This window comes from Strigops habroptila, chromosome Z (assembly GCF_004027225.2).
Source record: "Strigops habroptila isolate Jane chromosome Z, bStrHab1.2.pri, whole genome shotgun sequence".
NCBI lineage: Eukaryota > Metazoa > Chordata > Aves > Psittaciformes > Psittacidae > Strigops > Strigops habroptila.
In genome coordinates, this window is record NC_044302.2 from 12,243,899 (window position 1) to 12,256,221 (window position 12,323).

General features: G+C 46.1%; 2 protein-coding genes across 4 annotated transcripts in view; one reads left to right on the forward strand and one right to left on the reverse strand.

Moving 5' to 3' along the window:
* The window catches only part of PEPD (peptidase D), a 142,264-nt gene extending 137,292 nt beyond the window's left edge, over positions 1–4,972 (forward strand). For both annotated transcript variants that reach the window (XM_030511500.2, XM_030511502.1), the window contains one exon: positions 517–4,972. In XM_030511500.2, the coding sequence (XP_030367360.1) occupies positions 517–666 (150 nt within the window). In that variant the 3' untranslated portion in view covers positions 667–4,972. The remainder of the gene's footprint in view (positions 1–516) is intronic.
* On the reverse strand, positions 3,993–11,987 carry CEBPG (CCAAT enhancer binding protein gamma). 2 transcript variants are annotated; one of them, XM_030511503.1, is made up of 2 exons: positions 11,875–11,987; positions 3,993–6,726 (listed from the first exon to the last, which is right to left on the reverse strand). In XM_030511503.1, the coding sequence occupies exon 2, from the start codon at positions 6,615–6,617 to the stop codon at positions 6,165–6,167; it is 453 nt and encodes a 150-aa protein (XP_030367363.1). In that variant the 5' UTR covers positions 6,618–6,726; positions 11,875–11,987; the 3' UTR covers positions 3,993–6,164. The 2 variants fall into 2 exon arrangements, with proteins under 2 accessions (XP_030367363.1, XP_030367364.1); XM_030511504.1 differs by lacking the exon at positions 11,875–11,987 and adding an exon at positions 7,676–9,092.
* Between the last annotated feature and the right edge of the window lie 336 nt (positions 11,988–12,323).

Here is a 12,323-nt window from a genome sequence, read left to right on the forward strand (position 1 = left end):
AGCAGGACTGCTTCGAGAACTGGCACTTTGGCATCAGGAGGCGCTGCTGTTGAGCCTGTCCCTAGCAAGCCATGCACTAGCAAGGTTGGAGGCAAATTTAGGGGAGAATGTTCCTTTTGCTGCTCCTAAGGTCAGGGGGTTGGATTTATTTGCCCTATGTAATTAGGCACCATGAGCTCCCTGGTGCAGCATCTCGCTCAGCCTGTCCCTGGTGCACCCAACATAGCAGGGGCACCACCTGAGTCACCTGCATGGCCATCACCTCTGGTGTGGCTGCTCTCCTAGGGGTCACTGTGGAGCTTGTGTGATCCCAGGAGGATGGCATGGGCTGGCGGCCCGAGGGGGATTGGATGCTCTGTGCCAGAGGCGCTGGTGGTGATGGACAATTCTAGTCTTGAGCTGCCTATTGTTGCATCAACACCACAGCCTGAAACTTGCCTCGTGCTCTCACTGGTGCCTGATCTGCTTCTCATCCCCAGCTGGAACACCTTGGTAATTGTGTGTTCTCTGTAACAGGTCCGGATCGAGGATGACATCGCAGTGACAGCCAGTGGAATGGAGCTGCTAACCTGTGTCCCACGTACTGTTGAAGAAATAGAGGCTTTCATGGCAGAAAGCCAAAGCAGTGCCAAGTCATTCGAATGCCTCTCCAGCCAAAAGCAGTAAACTTCAGGATGATACTTAATGTCTTGTGCTAATCACTCATCATTCTGATTTAATGCTGCAGCATATACAGTAAAATACACCAAATTCTTAATAGCAAGGGAGGCAGGCAGGCTATTAGCTGGAATGATCCATTCATTAAAAATGAAGGTAGAAGGCTTCAGCACTTGATATCCAAGTAACTGAAGTACTGCTGCTTCCCATCAGCAGTTTACATTGCCAAATGCCACCTGAATAACCCTACTGCATTAGCAGTGGGGCTTGTATTTCTGTCAGATCTCAGCTCAGACATACCTTGCAATTAAATCTGAATTTTGATGATTGGGACTCTTTAATTATCTGAATGCTGTCAGCAATTGTAACAATCTAAGTCCTTTTTTGAACTTCATCACAGGTACTGTGAAAAACATAAAAGAAAAAACAGCTGTTCTCAGTGAGCATGACACATTTTTCTTACAGATCTTATTTCAGTGTCACTGGAGTATGCAGAATCAAATTTTTATTAAAATTATCCTTGGCATCATCTATGCTCACAACTTCGTGATCATTATGCTCTTCTGCTCCAGTTCCTGCTTCTTTATCTGACCTTTCTACCAATTTGTGCTCTGGAAACTTTGACTCTTCGTTAGCCAGATCTATCTGCTCTGGGTAGTGGGTGTACTGATCCTTCAAACACAGCCCAACGCTTGTTAGATTTGTGCATCTGTTTGTTCCTTAAAAATGTTGATTGCTGTGGTATTGACGAACCTTAGAAATAGCAAGAAGGGAGAATCTTTGCTGCAGGACTCAGGGCCATTAAGTAGCATATGCTGTGCAGAATGATAGAGTATTTTTAACTATCCAGTGTTAGCTGGTTCACAGTGAAATCATGTCAGCTTTATCTGAATACACCACAAACATAGTAATAATGATCATAACATGATTTTCCATTCATGCAAGGTTTAAATTACCCAAACAGGCCTTTCTTTACTGTAGGTGCTCATCAGCCTGCAGGAGAATAAATACATTTCTTGCATCATAAAATAGCACTAGTTGCTGTAACTACATAAAAATAATCTTGGTCACTTTATGAATACATCAAACTACTGTTCAGTCTTCAGGCTCTGTTGCACAGTTTGAGTGCAAAGCTGCTTCAGAACATCCCTCTGCTGTGTGAGGGGGGACTGAAGTCACAGCAGGATGTCGGGGGCTTTCTGGGTCATACCACTTGCCAGATGAGGGTTTTCCCACTGTGAAGGTTGACCTGATTACCTCGGCATTGCGGTTCTGCTGCTCACATCTTGTAGCTTTATAAACAAACGAGCCCATTCACATTTTTTTAAAGATTGCTGGGCACTGGTTTATAACAGGTAAGTGCAGGAGGTCTTGATTGTGAAGGAGAAGGGGCAAGAAGCGGAGGGTGTGGGATTTGCAGTTTGTATTTGCAACTGCATTAATGCTTCCTTCTGTGATCAAGTGTCATGCCTCTGAAATGTAGTACTTGTGCAGAGGATGTCAGGCTTTGCTTTGATAGCTTTGCGGATTCGAGAACATAGAAACTACACTAGCACGGCTTCGACTTGTCTACCCCTAAAACTCAGGAGGTTTTTCCATTGCAAGACAGTGCTCATGGCCTCAGCCCTCTTCCCTCTGTGTCCAAGTGTTTTCCTGCTCTGAACACACCCATGGGATCACTCACTGCTTTGGGCACTCTGAAACCTGCTGTTGCTTGGGTTCAATAGCAGCTGCTATTTCCAAGCAACACCTCAGAGATTTAAAAGAAAAAAAAAAAAAAGGAGTTTTGGAATTGTTTCAACTAAGCTATAACCCCAGTCTAGTTATTAGGCCTTTCCCTGCCTGTGATTAATCTTGGCAAATATTGGCCTCTGCTGCTGCAGAACAGGTCGAGCAATCTGGCATGCTGCAGGAGGCAGAACTGGTTCTGCTTCAACATGTACCAGCGAACAAACCCTACCACAAGTGAGTTTTGGGGGAGAGCACTCACTCACGCAACCAGCTGCTCTGTTGTTTGCTCACCCGAGACATGGGTGCGTTTTGGCCTGGGATGGTGCACTGTCTCCCATTTTCCTTCATTATCAGGCCCATGAACTGCGTGAATATGAATTTCATCCTTCCTTCCAGAAGTCTGTAATTATGATAATTTTTATCCACTTAAAAAGTGAATTAGAACTTTTTTCTAAATTGAGTGTGTGTGTGTGTGATGCAGGGAATTAAGCCTTTTAAAAATATCAAAGTGATATTTAATACACTTTAAATGTATTAGTGGGGGGAAAAACACAGGTTATGGCAAACTTTCTCTTTGACTACATTAGGATATTTTAGGCTGTTAGCTATGTTTTCCAAAATGCTTTTCCCCTTGGTGCAAACAGACTCAAAGTGGCACCAGAGTAACAGTGTGTTATGTTGAGCAAGTTGCTGTGTTTAGAAAGGGCTGAGCGTTGCTGAACCCATCTGTTTAAACTGTGTCAGCTCCCTGGGGTTGGATGCACTCGGGATTTATCTGCAGGGTATAATTAAAGTGGTAGAGCCTCCTAGTGCTTGCAGAGGCTAGAGTAGCGAGAAAATGGGAATGTTGCCTGCTAAAACGTATGGTGCTGTAATGCTCCTTCTTCCAGTGACAGGCACTATATTCTGTCACAGATTACAGCTGTTGTTAAGAAAAATGTGCCGAAAACCTGAACTTTTATAGGCCTACACTGAAATTTTCTTGTGTAGATGTGTATTTATTCCAGCCTTTTTTTAGGAAGGAGAATCATCCAAGTCACCTGCTATGGGTGTTCCGTGCTTTGCAGTGGCATTTTGCTGTCACACAGCCTGGGCTGCTCCATCCTGGGGCAGAGCGAGAAAGCCTCGCCTCTGCCTTTGCCCCTCAGAGGTGTGATAGCTATTTTCATAGACTGGTTTGTGTTGGAAGGGACCTTAAAGCTCATCCAGTTCCAACCCCCTGCCACGAGCAGGGACACGTCCCATTAGACCGTGTTGCTCCAAGGCCCATCCAGCCTGACCTTGAACACTGCCAGGGATGGGGCAGCCACAGCTTCTCTGGGCACCCTGTGCCAGCGCCTCAGCACCCACACAGGGAAGAACTTCTGCCTAATAGCTAATCTAAATCTCCCCTTTTTGGCAGGAGGGAGCTTAGAATAATAGACTGGCATCTTCCTTGCAACCAAACTCTTACTGAGGGTAGATTTAATATAATAATTTGTTATAATCTTGGGTTCATGACTTCACATATTAAAGTGATATGCTGCATGCAGCCTACCCGCTTCCCTAGGCAATCAAAGCAAGTGCAGAGACTGCCAAGCCAGAAATGCCATTGTGCAAACAAATGATTTTTCATAACTCGGTGGTTTTATTTAGACAAGAAGGAAGTGGAATCGGAGCTGTCAAGAGTAACAGGTGGAGAAGGCAGCCTCCAGAGCATCAGAAAGATTATTACTCACACTCAAAGATATTTAAGAAATCATTTGGAGCCCCTGTTGTGGTTATTAGGGGAAGATCCAACACCAACCAGTCAACAAGGCCACGTAGTCGCAATTCACAGAGCCCACAACTGACAAGCTCCTGCCGTTTGCATCAGAGTAGGTGGACAGTTAACAAATAAGGTGCTTTCAGGTCATCTTTTTCCTTGTAGTTTTTGGTGTTCTGTTCCTCCCCTTTTAACTGCAGTACATTTTCAGTCTTAAAATTTTTTTTTTGTTTTGTTTTTTGGTGTGGTGGTGTCATTTTTAAATCAGGAATTCAGCCAAAAGTGCAGTAAGGTTTTGATTCTTTCCATTGAGTAAAAACCTGTGTGGAAGACAGAAATGGAGACTGTTGCACTGATTTCTCAATGACAGCTGCTTGAGGTAGGCACCTCTCCATTTGAGGAACATACAAAAGGGACAGGAAAAATGAGGCCAGCACTAGAAGTGAAAGGTTTTTATTAGCTTCTGATATTTCAACCCTACCTAGTTAAGCTGCAGCTAAAAACAGAAAAAAAAAAAACCCAACATATTTTTGTAAAAAGACTACCAAAACAATCCATAAAAGTTTTCCACATGTATTAAAAGATTAAATTCAAAAAAAAATAAAAATTCAAGGTTTCATTTTCTAACAGCATCTTCATGGAGATAATATCCAAGTTATCTTCCTAAGTACAGATACAAGGGAAACAAGCATCCTGCAAAATAATCTCTAGAAAAAGGTAGTGCAGGAGGGAAACTAAGACAGGGTAATAATCCACTAGCCAGACACACAGGTTAAATGTAACACAACCATACCATCAATGAAATACTTTAAAATGAAAATAAATTAACGTAACATCAAAGTTCCTGCTTTACTTGTATTCTTTAAATCCTCAATATAGACCATACCACTGCATTATGGATCATGGCAAAGACTCAGCACTAGCATTAAAAAAGTTGCTATAGAAAAACTTTTATGAAAATAAAACAAGACCGAAGATACTCCTTCACACAACTGTATGATGGCTATAGGAATGCCACTGAATCAGTTCTTCAAACTAGGGCCGTTTATTTTTAAAACCACTGCAAATGTAAGATCTTGGTTTTAAATCTGAGCAGCTATGAAAGTGGAGATGAATGTCAATAAGCAGTGATCCACACATTCTGGCTGAACAGATGCTGTCTTACCCCTTTCATTGCTTAGCTAAGCCACACATTTTGTTCTTCCCATACCTGCACCCCAGCAAGAATGCAATTTTGCAGAGCACAGTCTTCTGGTAGCATTTTGACATCTTCTGAAAACCAAAATGTTGTTCTCATAAGGCCCCAGTCAGTGTGTGAGCAATGTGAACGCAGGCTTAGAATTAGGCTTTGTTACTCTGCTGCTTTATCTCTTATACATGATGCTTCAGACCCACTTGCCATCTGGAAGCCAACTGCCTGTATATATCATCATAATATATTGCTATTTTTCTAGAAAACATCAGCGTCCCAGCTCACTATTACTACACACCCTTTCCATTAACTATAAGAGGACAGGAAAGACCCAAGTGGTGCTTTATAGGACTTGCTTTACAGATTTAAAGTTCTCCACCACATACATAGGAAACCAAACACTCTCCACGGCCTTTGCAGTTCAGTAATATGTTATGGGGAAAACAAAGGTCCTAAATACAGTTAAGGGTATTTAAAAGACATTTTGTCCAATTATGAGTTCCTGATACTACAATGAACCACCCTGCTGGATTCCTCCCATTATGCAAACTATAAGAAGGTAAGTGAATATTTCTGTGAAAATGCTATTTCCCTAATAATAAGCTCCTTGTTGACTGAATTTAGATCTGCATTTATCAGATACATCTTTTAGAGGAGAAAAATACTTCAAATGAATACCCTAAGCAGTTTCTGGTTTAATTGTATCAAATCTTCAGTGTTAAACCTAAAAAGAAGAAAATCTCCTGATGGTTAAAAGAACGGAGTTTTTGCTCGGTTACTGCATGGACGTTGCAGACAAGCTGCACCTCGAGAGTTCATTTCGTAACGTTGCAACAATGTCTACTGTCCATTGTTTTCTGGATTTGTTGTGGTGCTTTCAGTGCCAACAGGTTGCACGTTGTCTGCAAGGTTGTGTGCGTGCTCAAGGAACAAGTCTTTCAGTACGCTCAGCTCCTTGGTCAGGAGCTTAATTTTTGCCTCTAAACGTTCATTTTCTTCTTTGAGCTGGTTGACCCTTTGCAGCGTGTCTTGTGCTTTCTGCTTGCTTTTTAACCGGCTCTTTTTCACTGCCATGTTGTTTCGCTCTCTGCGCTGACGATACTCATCACTGTTTCTATCCACAAAGGAATTTTTCTTTCCCTGTTTGCTCGGAGGCACAGCTTTGCCTCCACCACCAGGACTAACAGGCACCAGCTGGGGAACCTGCTGCAAACCACTGGTGTGTGCTTGGGTGTGAATCACACTTACTCCATTCGCATCTGTAGTGGTGTTCTGTTGGGATGTCTTGCTCATTTGGACAGGCTCTTCTTGGACACAACAGAATTATTAGGAGACTGAAAATGACTATGTTTCTAGAAGGTGTTTCCAACAGGTCTTCACATGGATTAAGGGCAAGGTGAACCTAGTAGGAGGAACAACAACAAAAAAAATGCTATTAAAGGTGCTGGCTTCAGCTACAACCTTATACATCTCTGGCTTTTAGCGTAAGGTACTGATGGTACATCTGGCAATAACACATCACAACTGTGCTGGAAGTGGACAAGCTGCCAACTACATTTCAGAAGCCTCTCGAATGTATTTGGATTGGAAGGGACTGTTACTGGGTCATCTAGTCAAGCTGTTTGTATTGTTCACTGGCTTTACTCAGTTATTCCAAAGCCATCCCTGATGGATGGGTGTCTAGCCTAGCCTTGAATATCTCCAGTTTCACAACCTCTGTCTTGGCAACAGGTTCCACTGTCTAACTTTTCCTCCAGTTATATAATTTTCTTAATTTTCAGACTGGAGTTTTCCTTCTGCAGTTTAAACCTATTAACAGCCTGACTCTTGACCAACAGGACTACTTGATCCTTGTCCTCTTCAAACCATCCCTCTGGGTGTATGCACAGACAGATTCCTCCCTGGTCTCTTTTCTCTGGAGTGAGGGTGCTCAGACTGTCCACCTTCCCTCGAGCAGCTTACAGCACTTGCTTTTGAAGATGATGTCCAGATCGATAACTGTTTTAAGATCTTACCACAGGGCAAAAAACAATCTATGGAAAAAGGTATTGTGCTGTGAAGGTTGTGACTGAGTGACATTAAAGGATCCCCTTTACCACAAGCAAGGTAAGACAGGCTAAGCCTGTTAACAGTTCTGTAATGAGCAGGTGGGACAGGAATGCAGGGTGACGGCAATGTGTGTGAGAATCACTACACTGCAAAGACAGCAGACTGTTGCCACCCATAGGAAGACAGCAGCCACAGCTGACTTGTCCACAAAATACACTCTCCTGCTGTAGCTCCTGCACCAGTCATTGTCCACTCTCCTTTCCAGCAGACAAACAGGCCTGACAAGCAGGACACCCTCTCACCTGACTCACATTCTCCCGCTGCCGAGGTCAGCCTGCTCCTGACCCTACTGGTGGCACAAGGAGGACTCCACCACAGCTGCTGCCAAGACATGGCCCTGGCAAGGCAAACAGCTGCTCCCCTTCTCTTCCCATCTCACAGGATGACCTCCTAAATGTCTGGGAGAGAAGTCTGGGAGAGAAAAGGGGAAGGGCAACAGGGTTCTTCTGAGTTCCTGAAACATCTACATATGGATCCAGTGATCAGTCAAACAAGTGTTGATTTCTCATCACGTTAAAGGAAAGTAACTGGTATAAAACAATCCTACTCCAAGATCAGATTCCACTGCAATGGTGCAGCCTCTTTCACACACATACATGTAGTATCACATGTGTTTCTAGTATTCGACATCCTCCTTGCCCAACCTCAAGAGGACCTGCTGGGACAGCAAGCAGTTGAGGTTAGTTGTGAGCAATGTATCAGCAGCATCCAATCCAGGGATTATGGCTTGCATCAGTAACAGCACAAGAGAGAGACAGCTGCACTTGTGTCTAGGTGATGAATGGAAATGGTGAGGTAGTTTGTAAACAAGCTGCTATGTGTCACTGGTCTTTCTAAACTCACGGGTTCAAGTTCATCAGCTGTTTACTGGTCTTGTTTGTTTGTTTCCCTCAGCAGTCCAAGTTGCTGTTTTACCTTCTGCTAGGGTATCATTAAAAAGGTTAAAATTCTGTCTAGATAAATTGCAAATTTTCTTTTGTACTGAGGGAGCCAGAAGAAGAGGCAGCTGCAGTGCAGTTCAGTAAAGTTCACAGAAAAGCCTAACAAGTTTGGCTTGAATGTTATACAAAACTAACATTCTCTCACTGAGAAGTCTTCTTGCTTAAAACAAGTGATGTATGAGTACACCCACACCCCTCCTATCAAGAAATCTTTTCATTTTTGGGTTTCAGAGCAGAAAGAGACCATCAACTCTTTCTGACGTCTGCATAGCTAAATATATATATATATACCTGTCTAACCTTTGTGTTTAGTATTCTCCTGATTTCAACTCTTAAAGCAGCTTTTGCAAACTACATTAAGTCTTAGATTCTGACTAAATAAAAAATTTGGTTCAGCAGTTAAACTGAATATATAGCTAACAAGATGTCACTGCACAAACACCAGACTGGCAGGGCCAGTTGTAGTACCTGTGCATGTGTGATTGCACAGACATTGTTAGTCAAAATGCAAGTGTATGTTCTTCTTGAACCATATACTGGCTTTATCTCAGCTTTAAATACAGGATTTCTGTAGCCCTCAAAGAGTATATAGATAGCTCTGTTAGACTGCCTATTGACAGCTGAATTTTTCCACTGATTTTTAGCATGTGATTCTCAAAGTGACAGTATGCTCTCCTGTCCTCTCCATTTCAACAGATTACAGTGCTTGCTAACTTCATCTGGACAGCCCAGGTAAAGAACCCATACCGTTTTCATGATCTGTTTCTTGTGCTTCATGAGATACTACAGAGGAAGGGGTGGCTCCTGCCCCCGATGGCACCCCACCCCATGTGCAACAAGCTTCTTCACATCAACAGGTTCCATGTGCTGTTTCTCTCTACACTATTGAAACTTTTAATATCGCTTTAACATTCACTTCCGATCTCTATCGTATTCCCCTGTAATTCAAAAGAAAAATTATTTGTTCCATTAAATCAAATTTTAATGGAGTATTGCAGTTGGGCAGTACACAGGTACGAGCAGAGAAGATGAACCAGTGACACATCTCTCAAGCAAGCATTCTAGCCCTGCTAGAACAGATCTCCCTCGATTCCTTCCCACTGGAACTGATACACATTATACCAAACAACCATTTAATACGTGAGACACACTCTAATCTAGGTTGATGATCAGAACTCTTACCTGGGAGAGATGACACCTGGATACCTGTCCTGTTCCAACTAACATTTATGCAAAGCAAGCAGCACTAACTGCACTCTATCACAGATAACCCAGGAGTGGTAACAGCTGAGGCTTGAAACTATTTTCCCCTCAGATCCTGAGGCTGGATCGCTATTACCAACTGTCAGTTCTTCAACAGAACGACATGAAGGAAAGATATCCTGGATAGCAACAGGTGCTATGGGGCATCCTTCAGGGAATTCTGCAAGGAGATTTAAAGGCAGCAGGTATGAGACATACGGAGAGGGCTCTCACGAAGGGTGGGGTAAAGGACACAGGTGCCATGAGGGCAGTGAGGCAGATGTGTATGAGTTCATTTCTCAGACAAACACAGCTGCTCTGCTCATCTCCCACACACAGGTTGGTTTCCTGTGAATGGGTGACAGCCCCAGCACAGGAGGAGGCAGCTGCTTGGAGAGCCACTGAGTTTCCCAGCATCTTGTTCCCATAAAGCTGCTCATCAGCTAAAGCTCTGCAACAGCCCTAGGCTGGTTCCACCCAGCACATGGTAGTGTTTCCAGTGGCCAGTTAGAACTGCCTTGTTCTCTCCTTGGGCCACCAACTGGCCACCCACTACAGCATACATAATAGCTGGTAACTCAGAGGTGTCTTCTCAGGCAGGTAAGTGTTTCTTACTGTCTGACAGTGCTCCTCAGTGACCAGAGAATCTCCCAAGCAAATCAAGGCCTTTATTTTGCTTTCACAAAAAAAAAAAGAAAGGGGGGGGGGACGGACCCCAACAAAAACTTCTGAGTGTTTATTTTGGCTGAAAACAAAGGATGTGTTTTAATTTGTTAATTAAATCAGGTTTGTGTTTTTACTTGGCAGAAAAGAAAAAAAAACCAACACAAAGCGCTTCTCTCTGCTGCTTTTCTGAGATGTGACTGTGTTGATTCTGATCTTTAGTCAGATTTATTTATTGCACAGTCACTTAGCTGCCTTGTCTAATGCAAAATCAGTCCCAATCTGCACAGCAATAGGTGGCCTCCCTTGTCTCCAACTTCAGCAGGAATACTCCAGTAGGATCTGACTTTAAATCCAGGTGACTCTGTACAAAGAACAGCACAAAGCTCCAGCCATACTGGCTCAACACTGGATGGACTCACTCCTGTGTGGTTTTCTGCCCACTCTCACAGGCAAGTTAGGAAGAGTTGATGGTAACTCTCACGTACTGAAGACTATGCAACAACTTTGCGACTGGGTAGTTCAAATCTATCATCTGCTGCCATAACCGACAACACCACCTTCCCGCATTTTGCTCAGAATGTTTTTTCCATGCAGCTTAAAAATACACTCCAACATCTGTAAAAAAATGTGCTCGGAACATCTGAACTATGTATTTTAATTGCAGGTTGGCAGCATTGATGACAGAACCACAAACAATCCCAGGTGCCAGGAGGCAAGGAAGTATTGATGTGATTCTCTTTTGAGCTGTAATGAAGGTGGCTATTCCTAAATATGAAGTAATGCCTTAAATCCAAAAGTTTTTAAAACTACAAATTTTCATACTTTCTGAAGAGGCATTATAACCACTATTGCTGAGGGGAGTACAGAGTTGTTTTAATGACTGCTATTTCCCACCAGATGTCAGAGCTAAAACCGACACCAGGCGTTCTGTGCTAGATCTGCTTTGAAAGTTGCGTCTCGACCTGTAAAAATCTGCTGGGAACCACAAAGATTTGTCGAGACATTCAGAACTCCACTGAGAGCTGTTACAGCGTCCCAGTCGCTACAGCACGGCGTTCTGCCGCGGTCCAGGGCTGCCTGCGCGTTGCCGGCACCGGCGGGGTTACACACGCCGCTCGCTGACCTTTCCCCAGGCCGGGCACACTCGGGAACAGCCGCGACGAGCCGTGACGACGGCCCGACCCCGCTGTCAAAGGCACCTGGAGGCGCCCCGGCCCGGCCCCGCTCCCCCGGCCGCGGGTCCGGACCCACCGCGGGCACCGCGCCCGCCCCTCCCCTCCTCTCCCCCGCGGGCGCCGCCGCCCTCCCCGGGGACCGCCCGTCCCTCGGCCGCGCCGCTCCTGCTCCTCCTCCCCCGCCGCGCGGGGCGCGGGGGTGCCCGGCGCTGCCAAGCCGTGACTTCACCGGGGGAGGAAAGGGAAGGGGAGGGGAGCCGGGGCCGCCCGCCGATTGCATCATGCGCTCCCCTGCGCGGCGCCCGCCGCGACACGGCGGGAGGAGGGAGGGAGGCGGGCAAGGGCCGGCCCGTCCCGCCGCGGCCCCCGGGCTCCCCCCCCCGCCCCGCGCCCCGGCCCGCCGCCCCCCGCGCTTACCTATGGCGGCGCGAGCGGGCGGTGGCGGCGGCGGGAGGGGCCGGGCCGGGCCCGAGCCTCCTTCGTTAACGTGTGGCGTGCGGGCGAGCGGCGATTGCGACACCTCCCGCTCCGCCCGCCCCTTCGCCAGTCACCACCCCGCCGGCCGCCGCCGGGATGATGCAATAGCCGCCCGGATTGGCAGCCGGCGCGGCCAATCAAGCCACCGGCACCCCGTCAGAGCGAGCGCTTCCCCCTCCCCGCGCCGTGGGGACCGTGCGCGTCCCGCGTTCCCCCCGCCCCGTCGGTGAGCCGCGTCCTGCCGCGGCCGGGTGCAAGGAAACGCGGTGCACGGACACGCATGTCCGCGGCTCTGCGGCGCCATCTTCCCCTTCCCGACGGGGGAGAACGCTGGAGGAGGCGTCGAGGGGCTTCTCCCGGCCGCCCCCTGGCCCCGGCCCGAGGAGGGT

Bases quoted from the DNA above. Each gene is read 5' to 3' on its own strand.
- CEBPG (XM_030511503.1), bottom strand. From the start codon at position 6,617: ATGAGCAAGACATCCCAACAGAACACCACTACAGATGCGAATGGAGTA.